Source organism: Bos taurus, chromosome 8 (genome assembly GCF_002263795.3).
Source record: "Bos taurus isolate L1 Dominette 01449 registration number 42190680 breed Hereford chromosome 8, ARS-UCD2.0, whole genome shotgun sequence".
Lineage (NCBI taxonomy): Eukaryota > Metazoa > Chordata > Mammalia > Artiodactyla > Bovidae > Bos > Bos taurus.
Window position 1 is genome coordinate 22,526,159 of NC_037335.1, and position 23,213 is coordinate 22,549,371.

General features: G+C 38.0%; 1 protein-coding gene across 2 annotated transcripts in view; it reads left to right on the forward strand.

Annotated features, from left to right (window-relative positions):
- IFNE (interferon epsilon) overlaps window positions 1–20,769 on the forward strand; it is a 75,334-nt gene extending 54,565 nt beyond the window's left edge. The window contains exon 2 of one of the 2 annotated variants that reach the window (XM_059889366.1): window positions 1–18,742. This exon is cut by the window's left edge and continues 25,903 nt beyond it. In XM_059889366.1, the coding sequence (XP_059745349.1) occupies window positions 4,745–5,326 (582 nt within the window). In that variant the 5' untranslated portion in view covers window positions 1–4,744 and the 3' untranslated portion in view covers window positions 5,327–18,742. The other variant, XM_059889365.1, reaches the window with a different exon arrangement.
- Window positions 20,770–23,213: the final 2,444 nt, after the last annotated feature.

The following is a 23,213-nucleotide window of genomic DNA, read 5'->3' on the forward strand; positions in this document are numbered from 1 at the left end:
AATTAAGAATGATAGCAATCTTCTCTTCAGAAATTATACAAACCAAAAGACAGTGGGACAATACCTTTAATACAGTTCTGAAAGGGAAAAAAGCCTGTCATTTTAAAATTCTATACCTAGTAAAAAGTGTTTGAAAAATGAAAAAAATGTTTCAGACAAACAAAAGCCAAGAGAATTTATTGCTAGTCAAACTGAAATACAAGACACATTAAAGGAAGTTATTCAAGAAGAAAGAAATACCGCATAGAAATTTAGATCTATAAGAAGGAATGAAGGACAAAAAACAAGGTCATCATGCATAGCACAGGGAACTATATTTCAGTATCCTGTGATAAACCATAATGAAAAAGAATAAAAAAGATTGTATGCATTTGTACAACTTAATCACTTTGCTATACAGCAGAAGTTAACACAGCATTCTAAATCAACTATACTTCAATAAAAATTTTTTAAAAAAGAATGAAGACCACTAGAAATGGTATCTGTGTAGGTAAATGTGTGATAATGGTAGGTATGGCTGGTTAGATAGTGAATATGTGAGTAAATATAGAAAACAGATTTCCAAAACCTCTCTACTATTACAAGTACAATGTAATTGACTAATTTAAAGGACCAATATCAATGCATTTGAGGTTTAAAACATGTGAAAATGTCTGACAACAATAGTACAAAGGGGTTAAGGGAGGAGATATAGTGACATCAGACCCTTTCAGAAGCCCAGAGCAACTCAGCTCAAAAGAGCCACAAGAAGATAAAAACGTTTCATTTTTAATTCTTCTGTTCTATCTATAAAAATATTTTACCATAACTATGAATCCCTAGGAAGAATGTGGCTGATTTAGTATTTGTTAAGTGGAAGTCAACAAATATGTATTAGTTATTTATCACAATTTAGGCACCATGTTGTTGCTACTGTTTGATCGCTAAGCTGTGTCTGACTCTCTTGTGACCCTGTGAACTGTAGCCTTCCAGTCTCCTCTGTCCATGGAATTTCCCAGGTAAGAATACTGAAGTGGGTTGCCATTTCCTTCTCCAGGGGCTTTTCCCAACCCAGGGATCAAACCCACGAATCCTGCATTGGCAGGTGGATTCTTTACCACTAAGCCACCAGGGGAACCCTTAGGCACCATACTATATTTTTATTTATAATATTTTATCTGCTAATCCTTAAAAATGTTTTATAAATTAGAGATTAAAAAGCTGAGGCAGATAGAGATTAAGTAATTTTCACAAAGTCACACAACCAGCAGATGGTAGAGAGAATATTCCATTCCAGGTCTTTGTGACTTCAAAATCCAAATTCCATAATTCAGCTGATAATACGTGACAAATTTCTTCTTTTTCTCTACCATTTCCTTAAGCACTTGGCTTCTGTAGCAGCCAGTGGGAAGGAACAGAGCCCTTTGGCCACTGAGTCACTTTATAAAGTTACTAGTTGCCCTGGATGTGAAAACATGAATGAAGTATTGAGACATTTGTCATCCTGATGACACCAGCAAGCAGAGAAACACAAGGTACAGATGTCAAATAACTAATAACTGTAATGGAATTACTAGGTAATTTTTGATCCTGTGAAGAGTTTAAAAACTTTTCAAAGAGGACATGATTTACAGAACAATATTCAGTGCAAACTATACATGGCTTGGATGTTAAGTTTATAGTCATGGGCACAAAGTTTAACATGACATAACTACCTTTGAATGGTTTCTACTCTGTCCAGTTCAGTGTGAAGTTTTCTTTTCTTGCCAACTCCCACTCCTTGACATCAGCTTAAAGCCTGTTTACCTTGTTAGCTCAGATAAGACATTTCTGTAATTTGACTCTCATGGACCTGGATCTGAAAGTTCAAATTCCACAGCACCCAAAATGTTTGAAACCTTTTGATTGATGTAGTTGAACTTTTGAACAGGAAAAGATTCCTCCATGGACCATGTTGACTTAATTTATTAAGATCAGAATGACTAAATGACACCAACATATAATTGAGCTGGTGGATAATGAGGCCACGCATGTTTATATTCTTTTTCCAGCACTTGTGGTCTCACTCAGTGACCTGCAAAAAAAAAAAAAAAAGGTCAAATATGAGATGTAACATCTTGTATTACTTTGTGGTAGAGCACATTGTCAGTCCAAGACAACATGGGTTTATTAAGCTCCTACTGTAGTTGTATAGCAGAGAAGGCAATGGCACCCCACTCCAGTACTCTTGCCTGGAAAATCCCATGGATGGAGGAGCCTGGTGGGCTGCAGCCCATGGGGTCGCTAAGAGTCGGACACGACTAAGCGACTTCACTTTCACTTTTCACTTTCATGCATTGGAGAAGGAAGTGGCAACCCACTCCAGTGTTCTTGCCTGGAGAATCCCAGGGACGGGGGAGCCTGGTGGGCTGCCGTCTATGGGGTCGCACAGAGTCGGACACGACTGAAGTGACTTAGCAGCAGTAGCAGCATAGTTGTATAGACAGTAAAAATAGGAGTGTTTATTACACATTCATAAGAGGTCTTAATGTTAGAAGGTTGTAAGACAATTAAATAAATAACCATTTATAAGACAGACCAAGAAAAGTGTCTTAAAAGGTGCAAAGTTCTGTGAGGATGCAGAGAAGAGATTATAGCTCCCTGGGAGCAGTCTAGGCCCTAAAGGAGAAGTAGTCCTTAGTCCTTGGACAGACAGGTACTGGGAATGAAGGAGGCAACAAGTGATGTTTTAGAGAAAGAAAATATTACTAAACATACACACACAAGTCTGGACAATCCCATGGACAGAGGAGCCTGGCAGGCTACAACCCATAGAGTCACAAAGAGTCAGACACGACTGAAGCAACTGAGTGTGCACACATATACATTTGGAGCAACAGTGAGAGATAAGATTGGAACGGTTGATTGGGGGTTTATTCTGAAGAGTTTAGAATATGGAACTGGAGACTTCCTGGTGGTACAGTGAATAAGAATCCGCTTGTCTGCCAATGCAGGGGACACAGGTTCAATTCCTAATCTGGGGAAGTTCCACATGCCGTGGGGCAACTAAACCCCTGCACCACAACTACTGAGCTCACGTACTGTGACTGCTGGACCCAGGTGCTGCATCTTGTAAAGCCTGTGTACCTAGAGCCCGTGCTCTGTAACAAGAGAAGCCACCACAATGAGAACCCCATGCACCACAACCAAGAGTAGCCCCAACTTACCTCACCTAGAGAAAGCTGCATGCAGCAACAAAGGCCAGCACAATCAAAAAATTAATTAATTTAAAAGGTAGTTGTTAAAAAAAGAATACGGAACTTGTAATTCAAGAAGCATTACTGATGTAAACTAGCCACATTGGTTTTCCTTAGTTATTGGTACCCTAGGGAATATAGACTAATCAACTGCTCCCAAACTCTTTCCACATATGATGTGATTATTTATAATGTTTACATAGCATTTCATTATGCGGATTTCCCAACATTTATTTAACCATTCCACTATTGTTGGACCTATATGGTGTCTGTAATGTTCTGCAGTTGCAATAATTTTATAACAATCTTCTTTTGCTAATATTTTCCTTTTTATATTACTTCCATAGGCTAGAATCTTAGATATTGAACTGCTTGGCTAAGACACAAAGCAATTTAAGATTGCTGATACATATCTTAAGGTTAATCTGCTCAAGCATTTATGCAAAGATACAGTTCTACTTGAGGTTTAAAATTTAGTAGTGTAAAAAGGAGACAACAGACCCAAAATGGAATTACTTATGCTAAACTCCATGCCAGTAAACCAAGACTTAATATTTAACTTAATTGCAATTTCGACACCCCAGGAATGTAACCTTTAACCAGTCAACCTAGAATTACCTGGTTAGCAGTAGTGAAGTAATCTGCATATAGGCACCTCCATCCCCCTTAGGAAGGCAACTTTGCCTGAAACAGTACTTTTTTTGTTAATAATTTTCGTTTTTCTGCCCCCTTTCTACTTTAAAAACCTTTCCTTTGCTATAGCTCGGTGGAACCAATTTGACCTTTAAATTTACTCAGTTAAATTTTTCTTGTTTAATTTTTGCCTGTGTTATGGCTTCCCAGGTGGTGGTGGTGGTAAAGAACCCACCAGCCAATGCAGCAGATGTAAGAGATCTGGGTTCCATCCCTGGGTCAGAGGTCTCCTGGAGGAGGGCGTGGCAACCCACTCCAGTATTCTTGCCTAGAGATTTCCATGGACAAGAGGAACATGGCGGGCCCCAGTCTAGGGTCGCAAAAAGTCGGACATGACTGAAGTGACTTAGCACACCTGCACATACACCATATAGGTGCTGCTAAGCCTCTGATAAACATAACTCCATGAAAGACCATTCCTTTAAAAAGAAAAACTTACTCTCAATAAAAGAACTTTAATAAGCTTGACTAAATATTTAGAAAGCATATTGTGTTGAGTGAAACTTTGTGTATAATAAATAATGAGAGTAATAGAAGATCATTTTGCATGACTGGTCTGTTATTGTCTCAAGGAACACATGCAGAGAAAACAAATTCTTTTGATTACTTCCTCAAATAAACCAACACAATGGAAAGTGGAAGAAGTGTCCCGTAAACCTTGTGAAAAGGGAACCAGAAAGCTTAACATGTAAACTTGGAGAAATGACAACATTAGAAAACAAAACTACAAAAGAGAACACTTTCCAGAATAGTCTAAGATGTACAAAACAAATAATCACTAGAGTCTGGGCTTTATCCAGTCTGCACAGAGATAAGTGGAATATTTGACCTTCACCATGATTAACAAGGCTTTCTTTGAAATTGTGTTGGTTCTGTTGGCTTCTTCCACTGTTTGCTCCCAAGAGCTGAAACTGGTTCTTTGCCAGCAAAGGAGAGTGAACCAAGAGAGTTTAAAACTTTTGAATAAACTGCAGACCTCGTCAGTTCAGCAGTGTCTACCACACAGGAAACACTTCCTGCTTCCCCAGAAGTCTGTGAATCCTCACCAGTATCAGAAAGGACAAGTACTGGCCATTCTTCATGAGATGCTTCAACAGATCTTCAGCCTCTTCAGGGCAATTGTATCTCTGGATGGTTGGGAGGAAAGTCACACAGAAAAGTTCCTTGTTGAACTTCATCAACAGCTGGAATACCTAGAAGCACTCATGAGACTGCAAGCAAAGCAGAAAAGTGACACCTTGGGCAGTGAGAACCTTAGATTACAGGTTAAAATGTATTTCCAAAGGATCCATGATTACCTGGAAAGCCAGGACTATAGCAGCTGTGCCTGGACTATTGTCCAAGTGGAAATCAACCGGTGTCTGTTCTTGGTATTCCGACTCACAAGAAAGCTGAGTGAACAGGGCATGGAAACTTGACCCATGTGAAGGAACAGCCGACTGCAGGCTTTAAAAGCATAGCATGGAGGGGTAGTGGGATTTCTCCAGGCACTATTATTTTCTTTTTGTTTTAAAGTAGTACTGTTCTTTGGTTTTGTGTGTTTGTGTGTGTGTGTGTGTGTATGTGTGTGTGTGTATCTTTGCTTTAAAGATGATGCACATTGACTACAGTTGTTTTTATTTTGTAATGTCACTTTGTATTTTCTGTCCATCTGAAATTTTCATGAATTGAAGTGAATCATTAATATTTCATAATTTTCTTCAAATTAGTATATTTTCATAAAAACTGGCCAAGTAGATATAATGAACTTTATCTTCACTGTAATACTTTGCTTATCATTGAATATTCATCCCAGTGATTTCTTTTTTTTAATTAATTTGTATTGGAGTATAATTGCTTTAAAATGTTGTGTTAGCTTCTGCTGTACAGCAAAGTGAATGAACCATATGTATACATATATTCCCTCTTTTTTAGATTTCCTTCCCATTTAGGTCACCACGGAGCATTGAGTAGAGTTCCCTGTGCTATATAGTAGATTCTTATTAGTTATCTATTTTATACATGAAAGTGAAAGTGTTAGTTGCTCAGTCGTGTCCAACTCTTTGCAACCCCATGGACTGTAGCCCACCAGGCTCCTTTGTCCATGGAATTCTCCAGGCAAGAATATTGGAGTGGGTAGCCATTCCCTTCTCCAGGGGATCTTCTTGACCCAAGGATCAAACCCAGGTCTCCTGCATTGTAGACACATTCTTTACCATCTGATCCACCTCCCTTTCCCTATTGATATCCATATATTTATTCTCTCTGTCTGTGTCTCTATTTCTGTTGTGCAAATAAGTTCATCTGTATCATTTTCTAGATTCCATATATAGGTGACAATTATATTTGTCTTGTCTTTCTGACTTACTCCACTCTATATGACAGTCTCTAGGTCCATCTATGTCTCCACAAGTGGCACAATTTCATTCCTTTTTCTGGCTGAGTAGTAATATTATGTAATTATATATATAATGAAATATTATCCTCTTTATCCATTCCTCTGCTGATGGACAGTTAAGTTGCTTCTATGTCCTGCTATTGTAAATAGTGCTACAGTGAACATTGGGGTGCATGTATTTTTTTGAATTATAGTTTTCTCCAGTTATATGCCTGGGAGTGGGATTGCTGAGCCATATGGTAATTCTATTTTTAATTTTTGAAGGCACTTCCATACTGTTCCCCATAGTCTCTGTGTCAGCTTACACCCCACCAACAGTGTAAAAGGTTTCTCTTTTCTCCATACTCTGTCTAGGATTCATTATTTGTAGGTTTTTTGATGATGGCTAGTCTGACTGGTATGAAGTGATACCACACTATAGTTTTGATTCCTCTATTTAGTGAATGTTGAGCATCTTTTCATGTGTTTGTTAGCCATCTGTATGTCTTTGTTATCCATCTGTATGTCTCCATTCATGTTTTGATTGTTTTTTTTTTTTTTTTTGCTACTGAGCTGCATGAGCTGTTTGTATATTTTTGATATTAATACCTTGTCATTTGCTTCATTTGTAAATACTTTCTCCCATTCTGAGTGCTGTCCAGTGATTTCTTTATTTGCCAGAAATTGATAGCAACAATGAGAAATATTAGGAATAATTTATCTTGCAAGTTCTGAAAATAACTGATTATTTGTTATAGGCAACACAATAGAAGTAAGGCCAAAGGACATGAATAAGCAGTTTGCAGAGGAAAAAATAAATGCATGAAAAGAGGTTCAACCTCAAACATAACAATTAAAAATAGAAATTAAAAGTGAATAATATGCCATTTACAACCGATCAGATAGATGAGACTGAATTCAATTTTTAAAACACTGTCATGGTGACTTTGGAGGAGGGATGCTCTTATAATTTTCCAGAGCACCAGAAACTGGCACAGTCACTGTGGAGCAAATTGGTGAACTCTGTTAAAATCACAGATGCATGTATACCTTTATTCATCAAGTGCAGGTCTGCAATGTGTCCTGTAAAAACACTTGCATTCATGTGAAGTGACTTACATACAGCATTATTCATTGCAACATTATATATAATATCAAAAGACAGGAAAACACCCAAATCCTTCCAGTTAGAGACAGTTAAGACATATTCACACAAAGGAAAACTATTCAGCTGGAGGAAAGAATGAGGTGCTGTTACCATACTAGGGGGGAAAAAAAACATAAAAATAGGCAAGATGCAGACTGTATATAAAATGCTGCATTTGAGATTAAAATGTAATACAAATTTTTTATATTTGACCTTATGTATGAATAAATCACAAATATACAAGCAATAAATTACAGTGATGATAACCTATATTTTGTGGGGTAGGTTGGGGAGAGAAACTAAGGGAGGAGGACAGGGTAGAAGAGGCTTTACCACATATTTTTATATTTTGATTTTTAGTCATTTGAAAGGTACAAATTAAAATAATAAAATATATCTAACAAGTCACAGTTATCAGAAATATACATGGAGGAGTCCTGTTGGTCAAAGGAAGTGTTAGGTGAGGGCTAGAAGAAACAGGAATGAGCCAGCCTGCCCTTGGGTTGGCCTGGAGCAAGAGCTGGGTGGGAGGAGAGCTGGAAAGAAGGGTACCAGTGTCAAAGGAGAGGAGATGCTGATGAGGAAGGGCTTCCAGCTCTTCCACCCAGGAGCTCCCCAAAATCATCATGGAACAAATGTGAGGCTGGAGAAACTGAAGGTCACTAAGGCTTGGTGACTTTTCCACAGTCATCAATGTGAGACGCATAGCTGTGGCCCAGAAATTTGGTGCTCATTCTATTACTTTATGGCGTGCTCTGCTTCAGGTTCATTGTATAATTCTAGTTAAAAGTCATCGCTGGCTGTAAAAGCCTGCTGAGGAGCATATTCCTTTTCAGTTTAATTAACGTGTGTTAACTGTTGGCCAGTGCTTCCAGATTTGGCTTGAAAGGAACGCGGAAGAACTAAATAGGATCCTGAGACCTAGGCAGGGTCAGCTGCAGCAGTGACAGAGGGCGAGGAAGCAGAGGCTGGGCAGTCAGGACAAAGTCTGTCAGCTTCACATTTCAGCCCAGGTACCTTCAAGTTCATGCAGAGATAGGGAAGTGGAGAAAGGAGAAGTATTTATCAATTCAACTGTCCTTACAGGTTATTTGCTTCTCATGCCTATAGAATTTTTGTTGTTTTCTTTAAACCAGGAACGTTTTCAAAACCAAACAAATTTTTTAACATGTTATTCAATTCTCCGGTTAATCTTGCAAGGTAGTTTCTGATATGATCTTCTTTCCTCAGGTGAGAACAAGACTTTAAAAGTCAAGTATGTAACTGACTCAAAGTAATGTAGCAAGCCACGGAGTGAGCAAATGCCAGAGTAAAGACTGCCTCTCAAGTCTGCCTGACTCAAAGCTTGCATTGTATTCTAGACACTACAGACCTGAACAGCATTGTATAATATTACTGGCAAATATAAAGATGACAATAATGATAATAATTTGCTTTTGGATTTCCTTATTCAAGTTCCCATACTCTCAAAATCTTGAATTACTTGATTACAGTGTATCTTCACCCCTAGACATTTCTTTCCTCAGAACTAAGGTGAACAGAACACTTCTCCATGTGGAAGCTGCCAAGTGGAAACTTACAGCAGATAATATTTAGAAGCCAAAACCAATACTTTACATACTAATGTTTCCCCAGACATTTAGCTTAAGTTGACATCCTGCTTATATGACTGCCTTAGCTGCCTAATACAAACTAATCATGAGAAACGCTGGGCTGGAAGAAGCACAAGCTGGAATCAAGATTGCCGGGAGAAATATCAATAACCTCAGATATGTGAATGGCACCACCCTTATGGCAGAAAGTGAAGAAGAACTAAAAAGCCTCTTGATGAAGGTGAAAGAGGAGAGTGAAAAAGTTGGCTTAAAGCTCAACATTCAGAAAACGAAGATCATGGCATCCGGTCCCATCACTTCATGGGAAATAGATGGGGAAACAGTGGAAACAGTGTCAGAATTTATTTTTTGGGCCTCCAAAATCACTGCAGATGGTGATTGCAGCCATGAACTTAAAAGACGCTTACTCCTTGGAAGGAAAGTTGTGACTAACCTAGATAGCATATTCAAAAGCAGACATTACTTTGCCAAAAAGGTCCGTCTAGTCAAGGCTATGGTTTTTCCAGTGGTCACGTATGGATGTGAGAGTTGGACTGTGAAGAAAGCTGAGTGCCGGAGAATTGGTGCTTTTGAACTGTGGTGTTGGAGAAGACTCTTGAAAGTCCCTCGGACTGCAAGGAGATCCAACCAGTCCATTCTGAAGGAGATCAGTCCTGGGTGTTCTTTGGAAGGAATGATGCTAAAGCTGAAACTCCAGTACTTTGGCTACCTCATGTGAAGAGTTGACTCATTGGAAAAGACTCTGATGCTGGAAGGGATTGGGGGCAGGAGGAGAAGGGGACGACAGAGGATGAGATGGCTGGATGGCATCACCGACTCGATGGACGTGAGTTTGAGTGAACTCTGGGAGTTGGTGATGGACAGGGAGGCGTGGTGTGCTTCAGTTCATGGGGTCGCAAAGAATTGGACATGACTGAGTGACTGAACTGAACTGAAATACGTGTACCATTTTAAAACTTTAAATCCAAAGTTCTAAGTTTAGAGATACTAAGAAAGAGAAATACTTTAAAAAACTAGATACCCTTCTAGCAATACATGAGTGAGCTCAGAGTAAAGGTAAGTTCATTCATTCGGTGAGTCATCTGAATTATCATTGTTACATCTACATGTCCTGAGCTAAATAGATTACTAAATCAAATAAAAATAGGTTACACAGTAATAAGTACAGTATCATCATATTTTTTACAAATATGTGTGAAAAATGTCTGAAAAGAAATTACACTAAAATGTTCATAGCAGTGCCATCTGGGTGATACAATTTACGTTCTCTTCAGTTCAGTCGCTCAGTCGCGTCCGACTTTTTGTGACCCCATGAATTGCAACACGCCAACACTTTTCTAATTAAATAGTTTTCTCATAAATATGGATTCATTTTAGATCCAGGACAAATAAAGTTATTTTATTTTTGAGATTTAAACAAAGAACAATAGGAAATTCCCAGGTTGTCCAGTGGTTAGGACTCTGCACTTCCACTGCAGGGGGTATGAGTTCAGTCCCTAATTGGGGAACTAAGGATACTAAGATCCAAAATGCCATGTGGTGTGGACAGAAGATAAGTTAATCAGTTAATTAAAATAATTAAATTTAAAAAAAGAAGTTGGCCCCTTGTAGAGATTTGGCTTAGAATACTCATCACATGCAGTAAATTAAACAACACCTCCAGCACATCAGAATCATGTGAAGGACTGTTGAAACACAGATCACATGGCTCCATCCCCACTGTTTCTGATTCAATAGGTCTGTGGTGGGGACTGAGTATTGGCATTTCTAACAATTCCTAGATGAAGCTGATGCTGTTGATCCTGTGACTGCACATTATTAACCACATTCCTATTTCTTGATGGCCATGGTAGACTTTTAACAGATAAAGGCTTGTTCTCCTTGAAATTCCTGACCTCACATTTTCCTGCAGTACCTGGAGAGAAGTGAGCATCCTATAGATGGTAACGTAGTTGGTAGATGGTAGTTGGTAAGGATGGTTTTTTTGTCATTACCTTTTCACAGCAGCAGATTAGATAGTCTTTTTCTCTCTTAAAGAAGGTGTATATAGAGACTTCAGTACCCCAGTTACACCCTATAGCAATAACTGCCTTTTAAGGAAAATGGTACAAACCAAATTTCTTTCTGTAAGAGTTTCTGATTCTCATGCCTGTGGTTGAATGAAATAAAAACAACTATAGCAGTCACTACAGTTGGACAAAGAATATGCTGCAGACACAAAGGAAACCAAACTTCTAAAAGATAGAGGATTCCAAGGTGAAAGATGGCAAGTGGTTCAGTAATCTCTGTTGAGGTGTGTAGATGTTTGGTAAATAAAGAGATTTGGGGTTCATTCCTGGAATTGCTTTTGGCATTTAGCCCAAGTTTTCTCTCCCTTCCTGAGGTCTGCCTGTATTCAGTGACTGGTTGATGTGGAGGTATAAAGGCTCAGACCCCTCAGTCCACCTCTGAAGGGTCATCTAACCTTCAGAGCTCCTCACTGTAATCGGCCAAGGCCACTTTGTGACTGCATGGCAACTCAGCATTCCCTGTCTCCATCCTCCTGGTTTTTCTTCCCTGAAGTGTTGATCCCAGAGTACTCCCTAGTAAACTCCTTGCATGGTAAATTGTGTCTGAAAGTCTGCTTTCTCAGCACCTGACCTCCAATGGCATAACATATAGAACTTCCCTTTAGGGCCGTAGGAAACCCAAACTCACATTCTGTTTCCTTGACTTGGTGCATATTCTTTTCCTAATATGTGTTAATGTCTCATTCTTGGTATTCATGACTCACTTAAAACTTTTTCCTTCACTGAAAGCCCTTATAGTCTGATTTCTCTGAATCTATCTGTTCCTCTCCAGATCACAACTTTTACCGTGTCCCAAACTACATTTTAGTGTAATCAGTTACTTCTCTTTCTTCCAACTGGAGTGTGAACAATTAACGCTTCACAGTAGGCAAATGAAATCTTATCTCTTTACCTGAGCACATAACAGGGTCAATCTAAATATTGAATGGATAAAGAAATTTAAAATATAGTATTGAAAAGAAGGAATATATCAATACCATATTGTTATGGGCAGTTCTATATGTAAGGGGATTCTCTCTAGAGATAAGACTCAGCGGTAAAGAATCTGTCTGCAATGTAGGAGACCCAGGTTCGATCACTAGTCAGGAAGTTCCTTGGAGGAGAACATAGCAACCCACTCCAGTACTCTTGCCTGGAGAATCCCATGGACAGAGGAGCCTGGCAAGCTATAGTCCATAAGGTTGCACAGAGTTGGACACAACTGAAGTGACTCAACAGCAGCTAAGGGGTAAAGTTTTTCATTTTTGTTTTTCAATTTCTCTACTTTTCCTAGATGGGATATTGGATAAACTGCTTCTTGGAGTAAGAAATGAAGTATCTATCTTTCTCTGTTGAAAGGGTGGTTTCTGTCCTTGTATATTTAGGGCACGGTAAAGTAATGGCACGATATGTAAGGCAGAAATCCAGGTAGGAGCCTCTCTTCTGATTGCTCTGGTCTTCTTAGACAATCCTTTTCTGAATTCACCCTTTATGGGCCTTTGGCCCTGTCGATCTGGTGATGGTTAGTCATGCTTTCAATTGCCAAGTAATATAGAAACCACTGGTACCAGCTTGAAGTTATTGTTCAGTTTATAGAAGGCTTAATATGTTGGAAAAATTATGAAAACAATACATGCAAATGGTGTAAATGGCTCAGTTTTATAGTTGTTGTATAACACTTTTTCCCATTGTTGTTTTCAAAAGCTAGCTTGTTATTGTCCCAAATGAGGGGCTGCTGGATCGGTTTTTCTGCCAACTATTAGTGAAGACTTGATGGCAATTTTCCTCATCTCTTTGGATTGTATACTTAAACATTATGGGTAGACAGTAAATAGCCAGCATGTAATGAGTATTTAGAGACAAATAGCCACAGTCACATTACAAGTATGCAGGGAAAGGATCATAATGCAAAAACAGTCCCATGGATTTTCATTAGATGGAAGAGGAATCCAGTTTCTTAGAAGTATGGAAACCTGTTCAGCTAAGTTCTTATCACTGAAGGAGGAGACTATGTACTTTTGGTAAGGGTGGAGCAAGGTTTGAGTAAAGCAAAAGGCAGGTTCCCTTGACTCATAAATCATGTAACTTTTTCTGTGTAAGAGAGCTAAGTGCACGTTGTTTTAGTAAAATTTATTCCAAGTAAAGTTTCAGTATAAGCATTGTACTAAACAAGGCATAGATCCCTGGGGAAATTTATTTATTTGTTCTCAATAACAGATTCATTTGGTTTCATGTCAGATGATTAAGGTGATCATAAATCTGATCAAAACAGTAAATTTGAGAGCATTAAGAACCGAAGTCTTAGCTAGTGTATTATTCCATATAGCTGACATTTTAAAGTAACATCTTCTAATCTATTCTCATTGCTTGGGAGGGAGGAACTGGTGGAGGAGAAAAAGAACAGATGGAACTTGGAAAGAAATAAGCATAGTTCCAGAGCAAATTGTGTAGTTATAGGAAAAATACCTTAAAGGACCCATTTGTGTCTAGTAGAAAGACTAGAGATCTCTTCAAGAAAATTAGAGATACCAAGGGGACATTTCATGCAAAGATGGGCTGAATAAGGACAAAAATGTTATGGACCTAACAGAAGCAGAAGATATTAAGAAGAGGTGGCAAGAATACACAGAAGAATATGATCTTCATGACCCAGATAATCACGATGGTGTGAGCACTCACCTAGAGCCAGACATCCTGGAATGTGAAGTCAAGTGGGCCTTAGGAAGCATCACTACAAACAAAGCTAGTGGAGGTGATGGAATTCCAGTTGAGCTATTTCAAATCCTAAAAGATGATGCTGTGAAAGTGCTGCACTCAATATGTCAGCAATTTTGGAAAACTCAGCAGTAGCCACAGGACTGGAAAAGGTCAGTGTTCATTCCAATCCCAAAGAAAGGGAATACCAAAGCCTTTGACTCTGTGGATCACAATAAACTGTGGAAAATTCTGAAGGAGATGGGATACCAGACCACGTGACCTGCCTTTTGAGAAACCTGTATGCAGGTCAGGAAGCAACATTTAGAACCGGACATGGAACAACAGACTGGTTCCAAATAGGAAAATGAGTACGTCAAGGCTGTATATTGTCACCCTGCTTATTTAACTTATATGCAGAGTACATCATGAGAAATGCTGGGCTGGAAGAAGCACAAGCTGGAATCAAGATTGCCAGGAGAAATATCAATAACCTCAGATATGCAGATGACACCACCCTTATGGCAGAAAGTGAAGAAGAACTAAAGAGCCTCTTGATGAAAGTGAAAGGAGAGTGAAAAATTTGGCTTAAAGCTCAACATTCAGAAAACTAACATCATGGCATCTGGTCCCATCACTTCCTGGCAGATAGATGGGGAAACAGTGGAAACAGCAACTGGACTTATTTTTCTGGGCTCCAAAATCACTGCAGATGGTGATTGCAGCCAAGTAATTAAAAGACGCTTACTCATTGGAAGGAAAGTTATGATGAACCTAGACAGCATATTAAAAGCAGAGACATTACTTTGCCAACACAGGTCCATCTAGTCAAGGCTATCATTTTTCCAGTAGTCATGTATGGATGTGAGAGTTGGACCGTGAAGAAAGCTGAGCGCCAAAGAATTGATGCTTTTAAACTGTGGTGTTGGAGAAGACTCTTGAGAGTCCCTCAGACTGCAAGGAGATCCAAGCAGTCCATCCTAAAGGAGATCAGTCCTGGGTGTTCATTGGAAGGACTGATGTTGAAGCTGAGACTCCAGTACTTTGGCCACCTGATGCCAAGAGTTGACTCATTTGAAAAGACCCTAATGCTGGTAAAGATTGAGTGCAGCAGGAGAAGGGGATGACAGAGGATGAGATGGTTGGATGGCATCACAGACTCAACAGACATGAGTTTGGGTAAACTCTGGGAGTTGGTGATGGACAGGGAGGCCTGGCATGCTGCAGTTCATGGGGGTCACAAAGAGTCGGACACGACTGAGCAACTGAACTGAAGAAGAGGAAGGGAGAGAGAACACACTCTTGTGGGTAGGATAGCGTTCAGGAGCTAAAATAAATGAGAAAAATGTCCCCAAAATGCCTCTAGCTAGGTAGATTTCTACCATAGATTGAAATTAGAAGGACAAAGAGATGAGTTTGGACATATCAAGGATTCAATTGTAGCGTTCTATAGAGAAAAATCTGATAAAGAACAAAATAGCTTGCTGATGGTTGGGATAAGAGCTGACACCTATACACAGTAGAAACATAAACTTTTTCAAATATCAGTAATTAATTTGGTAAAAATTACCAACATTTTTGAACCACTGGACTCACCAAATGCAGTTCTAGGTACTTATATTCCCTACTCAAATGGGAATACAAATCTTTTTTGCAGCCCTACTTATATGAAGGGTAATTGTAGTCAAATGTGCTATTATAGAGGATTTGGTTAAGTAAATACTGACCCCTTCATACTGTGGAATACTACACAGCAATTAAATTCTTCTAGGTAAAGAGTATTCAAGCTCGTTCATAACATGTTGAATGATATTAAATGGATTACACTGGGGAAAACTGATGTCTCATTATTTCTAGGGAGTAGGATTTGAGGGAATGGAGGGTAAGAAATGAGACCTTTAAACTCCCTTTTAATTTTTGGAACCTACATACCATTCCATTTTTTTTCTTCTTAGCTATGTGCTTAAAATTGACTCTTTTAAATTGTGTCCAGTATTTCCATTTTTCTGAAGAAAAGGAAGTTTGTCTTAGCTCAGTCTCCCAGAGTTGGTACTGGAAGATGATGACTCTAGCCTTTGTATCACCAGGGACAGTATGGAGGAACCAAACCACTTCACTAGACTCTGTTAAAATACAAAGATGGGACAGACAGAATTTTGGATAAAAATCATATTTTTCTGATAATATATAAATAGAAAATTTTAATATATGTTTCTTATTTAATGAATAAAAACATTGATATAACTTTAAGAGTAAGTAACTGATTCCTGAATTCTAATGTCTTCTTTGCTATATGGCTTTTCACAGTAGTTTATGGATGAATAAAGTACATCCTGATTGTTTTCTCCAGCACTATTCTAGATCTTATATCTATGTATCTGCGCCTCTTGGTATAAACTTATTTTCACTTCAGTGCAAATATTTTCACTAAAAAGGACGCCTAAAACTCAGTATCTTGCTTTAAACTTACCTTTAACACTTCCAGCAATTGTTGAATAAGTTACAGCAGAAATTTCTGTACATGTATCTATTTCAATCAGAAAGATTTCTCTTAGATAAAATTAACATGAAATAAAAACTTCTAGGATGCAATTTAGGGAAGAAAGACAATTGAGAAAAGGACTTCTGGTACAGAATTAGCCAACAGAGTATGAACCTACGATGAAACTCTACTAAGGACACATTTTGGATGGATCAGAACAATCCCATGCCAATGCCAAAGACAATCATGATGTTGTCAGACCAGCCAGGTTAAAAAAACCTCCAAAGATTATGAACTTACTTGCATTTCTAGCTTATTTATGTCTGTATCTTTCTTACATATTTTTTAAATATGTATTTCAGTATCAAGAAGAAAATGAGAATCTTCATATTTTGCGAAACCACACTTCACAAAAGAGAATCTCCAAATGATCAATAAACTTGAAAAAATGTGATCAACATCATGACTGCTTATGGGATGCAAATTAAAGCCAAAATGTCATACCACAGCACACACACCAGAATCGCTAAAACTAAAAATATTAAATTAAAAAAGTAAAAAGTAAAAAAAATAAAAAGTAAAAAGACATACAATTGTTGATGATGGAAGTATAAACCACTAAAACTTTTGGAAAGTGCTTGGTACTATCTATAAAGATAAACATGTAAACGCACACCCTGTGACAAAGCCACTCCACCCACCCCTGGTCATATATCCACATATGTCATATATCCATAGAAATTTCTGTGTCATATATCCACAGAAATTATTGCTTAGATCCACCAAAAGAAAAGTCCAAATATGCTAACAGAAGCTTTCCTCATAGTAGTCCCAACACATGCCAAAGAAACAAAGCTAAACTACATTAATAATAGAATTGACACATATATTTTGATCTATTCCAACAACATAGTGCATAATAGTAACAATTAATTATTGATACACAAAACAATATGGATGATTTCACAGACATAATATTGAGCAAAAGCACTAGACACAGATAAAGTATTTTAACATTATTTTCATTTATAAGAAGTTCAGAAACTGGCAAAGCCAATCCATGGTGATAGAGGAGTGAAGAGTGGCTAGATTTATGGTGGAGTGTTCATTAACAGAGCTCAAAGTTAATCTTACTTTTGCCTTGGAAACTGTATTTTCTACTTGTTGTAATAATTTTGCATCCTTGTATTTGCTTCATATATTTTTAACTTGTTATTATTCCACCACAGTGTTAAATACTAGAAGGGAAGGTAGGCATCATTTTTTTTAACCTAATTTTTAGCAAGAATACAGGCGTATCTTCTTTTATTGTGCTTTGTAGATAATTGCATTTTTTATGAATGAAAGTCTGTGACAACCCTGCATTGAACAAGTATATCAGCACCATTTTTCAAACTTTGTATCTATGTCACATTTTGGTAAGTCTCATGATATTTCAGATTTTTTAATTATTATGATATTAGTTATGGTGATCTACAATCAGTGATCTTTGATGTTACGATTACCAAAAGATTACTGCTCACTGAAGGCTCAGATGATGGTTAGCATTTTTTAGCAATAAGATATTTTTTAATTCAGGTATGGCATTTTTTTTAGCATAATGTTGCACACTTAATAGACTACAGTATAATGTAAATAGAACTTAGATGCACTGGAAAATAAAAAAGTTTGTGTGACTCACTTTATTGCAATATTAGCTTTATTGCAGTAGTCTGAAACTGAACTTGCAAATCTCTGAGGTATACCTGTATTCCACTTTATCATTTCTCCTGTTTATAAAGAAACCCGATTGATATTATTCTCATGTTTCTGTTATTTCTCACTAGTTTGGGGTTTTAAAAGATGATGCATATATTACTAATTTCTTTTTTAATAAATATCACATCAAAATATTTTAGGTGAAAGTTTATTTTTTTCATATTAAATACTGATGAATAGATTGTTTTGAATTGTTCCCAGTAGTTGGATCAAAAATCCACATTACTGATTGCCTTATCGATTGTGGTAACTAACTTAGAAAAAAACTGTACAAAAATCTTCCATGTACCATCCTATTGAAATAAATCAAGTATGTTTACAGAAATCTAGAATAAATAATGCAAAATGAAGAGGAAAAGGTAAGGTTTAAAATTGGGGTGTCAGCCTAACATCAGTCCTGTGTGGTTATTTACTATCTAATCTGACAGTATCAGACATCCAATATCATTATTTTCTGAAAGAAGTGGAACTTTTTCCATTCTGATTTTAATAACTTAGCTTTGTCCTCTGGTGTCTCTTTGCTAAGAAGCATATTTGAATGGATAACCACTGGTAAAAAATGTGTTAATTGTATTCCCTAAGGCTGAGTATAACATTGTGTTATGTTAGCTAACCAAATACACTAAGACATGAATACCTGCAGTTAATTGATTTGTTTACATTGACTCAATGAGCAAGTGCCTTCTGTGACTAATGTTATTCTGCCCTCTACTGTTTCAAATTGAAATCATGGTTTTTCCAGTGGTAATGTATGGATGTGAGAGTTGGACTGTGAGGAAAGCTGAGCGCTGAAGAATTGATGCTTTTGAACTGTGGTGTTGGAGAAGACTCTTGAGAGTCCCTCGGACAGCAAGGAGATCCAACCAGTCCATTCTAAAGGAGATCAGCCCTGGTTGTTTTTTGGAAGGGATGATGCTAAAGCTGAAACTCCAGTACTTTGGCCACCTCGTACGAAGAGTTGACTCATTGGAAAAGACCCTGATGCTGGGAGGGATTGGGGGCAGCAGGAGAAGGGGACGACAGAGGATGAGATGGCTGGACGGCATCACCAACTCGATGGACATGAGTTTGAGCGAACTCCGGGAGTTGGTAATGGACAGGGAGGCCTGGTGTGCTGCGATTCATGGGGTTGCAAAGAGTCCGGCACGACTGAGCGACTGAACTGAACTGAACTGATACATTTCAGGTGGAGAAGAAAATGGCAACCCACTCCAGTATTCTTGCTTGGAGAATCCCATGGACAGAGGAGCCTGGCAGGGTACAGTCCATGGGGTTGCAAGAGTCGGACACGACTTAGCGACTAAACCACCAACAATACATTCCAGGAAAACAGCTTCAAGGTAGAATTTTTATGAAATTTTCCTCTTAAAAAGAAAACAAGCAAAAAATAAAACAATATAGAAAACTTAATGTGTATCCATCATCAGGTAATCAGCAGAAATATTTTGACTCATATAAGATTTCAGATTTACATTGTTTAGCACATTATGTCATTTAAAAGGTTTCAAAGCTATAACATTTCAACTCAGTTTTAAGCTTTCACAACCAATAGTTTCAACAATAGAGTTCAATGATAGCTTCTCTGTGCCATTTTCTGAGCGGAGTAACTTATCTTCACACCTTAATAAACATTTCTCAAAGCCATAAAAAATAATAGAACATATAACATATTCAGACATTAAAAATAGCTGACAAAGTCTTAATATTCTAGGTGCTCTTTATACACTGTTTCCTTCTAGACCCTAGGATTTTTGCTACTGTAACCCAGTAGCTTTCAACACACAAACAAAAACAAAGGCACACACATGAATCCCCCAACACACACACATGTATAACCATTCACCCATATTTGAATGATACTGACTGGCTGCTAGACCAACTAAACCAAATTCTCCCAATACTCACACCTGTTTCCACCCAGGTTATTTGTTGACTGTCTGAATCGACAGGTGGAACTGACTGCATTTCCCCCACTCTCCAGTCATTATCTCTGCAGGATGTTTTCCTGTTCTAACATTTCTACTTGGGATGGATGTGGCTATAAACACATATGCTTTTTAATGGTGCTTTCTAAACTGCAGCTGCCTGGACATATTTCCAGCTTTCTTTTATAGATATAAACAAAGGCATTAGTTTAGATACAAGGCAATATCAGAACAGGATCAATATACAGTGGAGGAGCATTCCTGGGATCTGTGACTCAAGCACTGCTGCTTTATTATTGCAGTCTCCTTTCTTAGTTCTTGTCTATAAAAGCACATCCAGCTCTTTATTGGTCCATATCCTCAAATTTGTTACCTAAAAGTGTGGACTTAATCATTCTTTGACTTACGTCATGTGTCCAGAGATTCTCCCTCATCCCAAGAAAAGATACCTCACTGAGATTCAGCCCAAAATCAACCAGGGAAATACAGGTATTCTTTGTTTCCAGCATAGATCTCACACAGAAAAACATCAACTTGATTGCAGTTTTTGTGTGCATTAAAAACTGAACACATGAGAACATTACATTTGAGAAATTGCATGTATGTTTACAAAATAAAATTTTATACATGGTAATGAAAACACTTTGTTCTGTAAGATATAAATACCATATACAAAATAAATACATGGTAACTGATTTAAACCTGTCAGGCTTAAATCACTGAGTATAATTCATATTTCTCTGCTTTTAAGGTCACCATTGCTGATTCTAGACTTCAGTTTTCAGCTGGTAAAGCAACTTCTAAAATACATGAAAACCTGAACTTTGTAAGAATCATTTTGCCACTGTTTTGTGAAAGCTTAGTTCTCTTTCTTTTTTTTCCCCTTGATTTTACAAATTTGTTAATGAAGAGAAAGTATCTGTTGATTTTCCACTGCATTAATTTCTTAAACATGGAGCTCTGTATCCTTCCCCCTTTACAGAAAGGTTCGTTCCTTGAAAGTAGATCTTCACAGCCAGTTTTGAATCCTCACTTCTAGCAAGTTCTCTTCTAAATTGCTCTCTTGTCTCAAACACATCTCCAGCTGTTCCAGATAGTGATGATGTCCAATGTGGAATTTCCCCAAGAGGGTCTTATCCCAAACATCCTGGGCCTCTGTATTGAAGATGCTGCAGAGATATCTCAGGGAAGACAGCAGGGTGTGGGCTTTCCTGAAACTGCCCAGCATCCACTGGATCCCAGATATCAGTCAGGCCTGTTTTCCAGAAATTAAAGATTCAAAGCACTTTTTTGTTGTTGTTGTTGGAGAAACATTAAGATATGCCACTTGTCCCTACTACCATGTGTGACACCTCACTACTCAGGCAAAATTTGGGGCTGTTTTTGTGTAGACTTGTGAGCTATGTTGGTGTTGCACCTGCTGTATTTACTGCATTTCTGTGTGTTGGTGGATTTCAGGAGTGTCTTGATCTCTGCAGAAGCAGACATGGCAGATGGGGAGGATTGAGTTGTGGCCACGTTCCTAATTGCACACCTGCCTCTCCCTGACAGTGCCCCGTGATCCCCCACAGAAGCTCATGGTCACCCTAGCTGCAACCCTGTCTTCCTTCATCCTTTCCACATTTGACCACATGTGTCTTGAGCTGCTGAAGTCCTGAGCTTGGGCAGGACCCGTGTACAGCTGGCTGGCAGCTCAGTACAGGCAGCCGCTCAGTCACCCCTAGTTCTGCTTCAACCCAGCTTCTTGGTTCTCCAATAATTTAGAACCTACAAGTTAATAACATCTGACAATTAAACAGGATATGACTACAAAGGTTTTAGGGCAAGGTGACAGTACGAAATTAACTGGGAGAAGTTTTTCCATTAAATAGAATTTAAAATTTAAATTTAAAAAAGAAAAGTATACATATATATGCATACCAACCAGCCAAATGGGTGGGTCATTTGTGAGGTATGTATGACTCTTTAAGTCTCAGACTATGAATTTCTGCCATCATTTCTTAAATTTGAATTTATGTGACCACTAAACTCTCTTGCTCTGTTCTTTTTTCCTGGCTAATGTTATAACTTTCCCATATATTATTTAATAAAAGTTCTTAGCCTTAGGTTTTGGGAGAAAGAATCTTTGATTCCATTTCTTTCTTTCATTTTTATTGAACGTCTCTTCTTTGTTAGTTCAGTTCAGTCACTCAGTCAGGTCCTGACTCTTTGTGACCCCAAGGGCTGCAGCACACCAGGTTTCCTGTCCATCACCAGCTTCCGGAGCTTACTCAAACTCATGTCCATTGAGTCGGTGATGCCATCCAACCATCTCATCCTCTGTCGTCCCCTTCTCCTCCCGCCTTCAATCTTTCCCAGCATCAGGGTCTTTTCCAATGAGTCACTTCTTCGTATCAGGTGGCCAAAGTACTGGAGTTTCAACTTCAGCATCAGTCCTTCCAATGAATATTCAGGACTGATTTCCTTTACGATGGACTGGTTGAATCTCCTTGGAGTCCAAGGGACTCTCAAAAGTCTTCTCCAACACCATAGTTCTAAAGCATCAATTCTTTGGCGCTCAGCTTTCTTCTGGCGCTCAGCTTTCAGCACTCAATTAGCCATTTGGGGATCCACAAATGTTTGTGATTCTCATTAAGCCAATGTTCTTAACCTTAGAACAATTATAAAACTAAGAAATAATGCAAGCAACAATATTTAAAAACAGAAAGGAATATTTGACTTTGACTTCCTCAGTCAGAAGCATTAAATGAGTTTTAAAGTAGCTGTAATAAAACTGTGTAGCAGTGAGTAAAGTTCAGTAACCATATTAATAAAGCAAAAAAATCAAAAATTGCCATATTATCAGAATTAATTAGATGCTGATCATTAGCTAAAGATTTATGCAAAAGACATACCTCTTGTTAATGAGAAAAGAAATGATATTTCAATAAAATATCCCAGAAAACTTGCCTGACACTCGAACAAAAAGCAATTTAGATTCTCATATCATAGATCAAAAAAGGGAAAAAAAAGTTAATGAAATACTGAATTTAATATAAAAACAGATGAATAAGAAAGGGCACCAAATACATACCAGTTCAAAAGAGGAATGAATGTGACTAGGGAGAGGCTTGATTCTATGTCCTAAACAGCGCTTGGCAAAATATACAAGAGACTGTCTAGTTATGTGTACACAGGAGAAATGAAAACACATATCCATCAAAAGAAAGTGGCTATAACATAGAGAAAATGTATATGTCAATGATTAGAGATTAAATTACCAATATAAAACTAAAGGAAGTA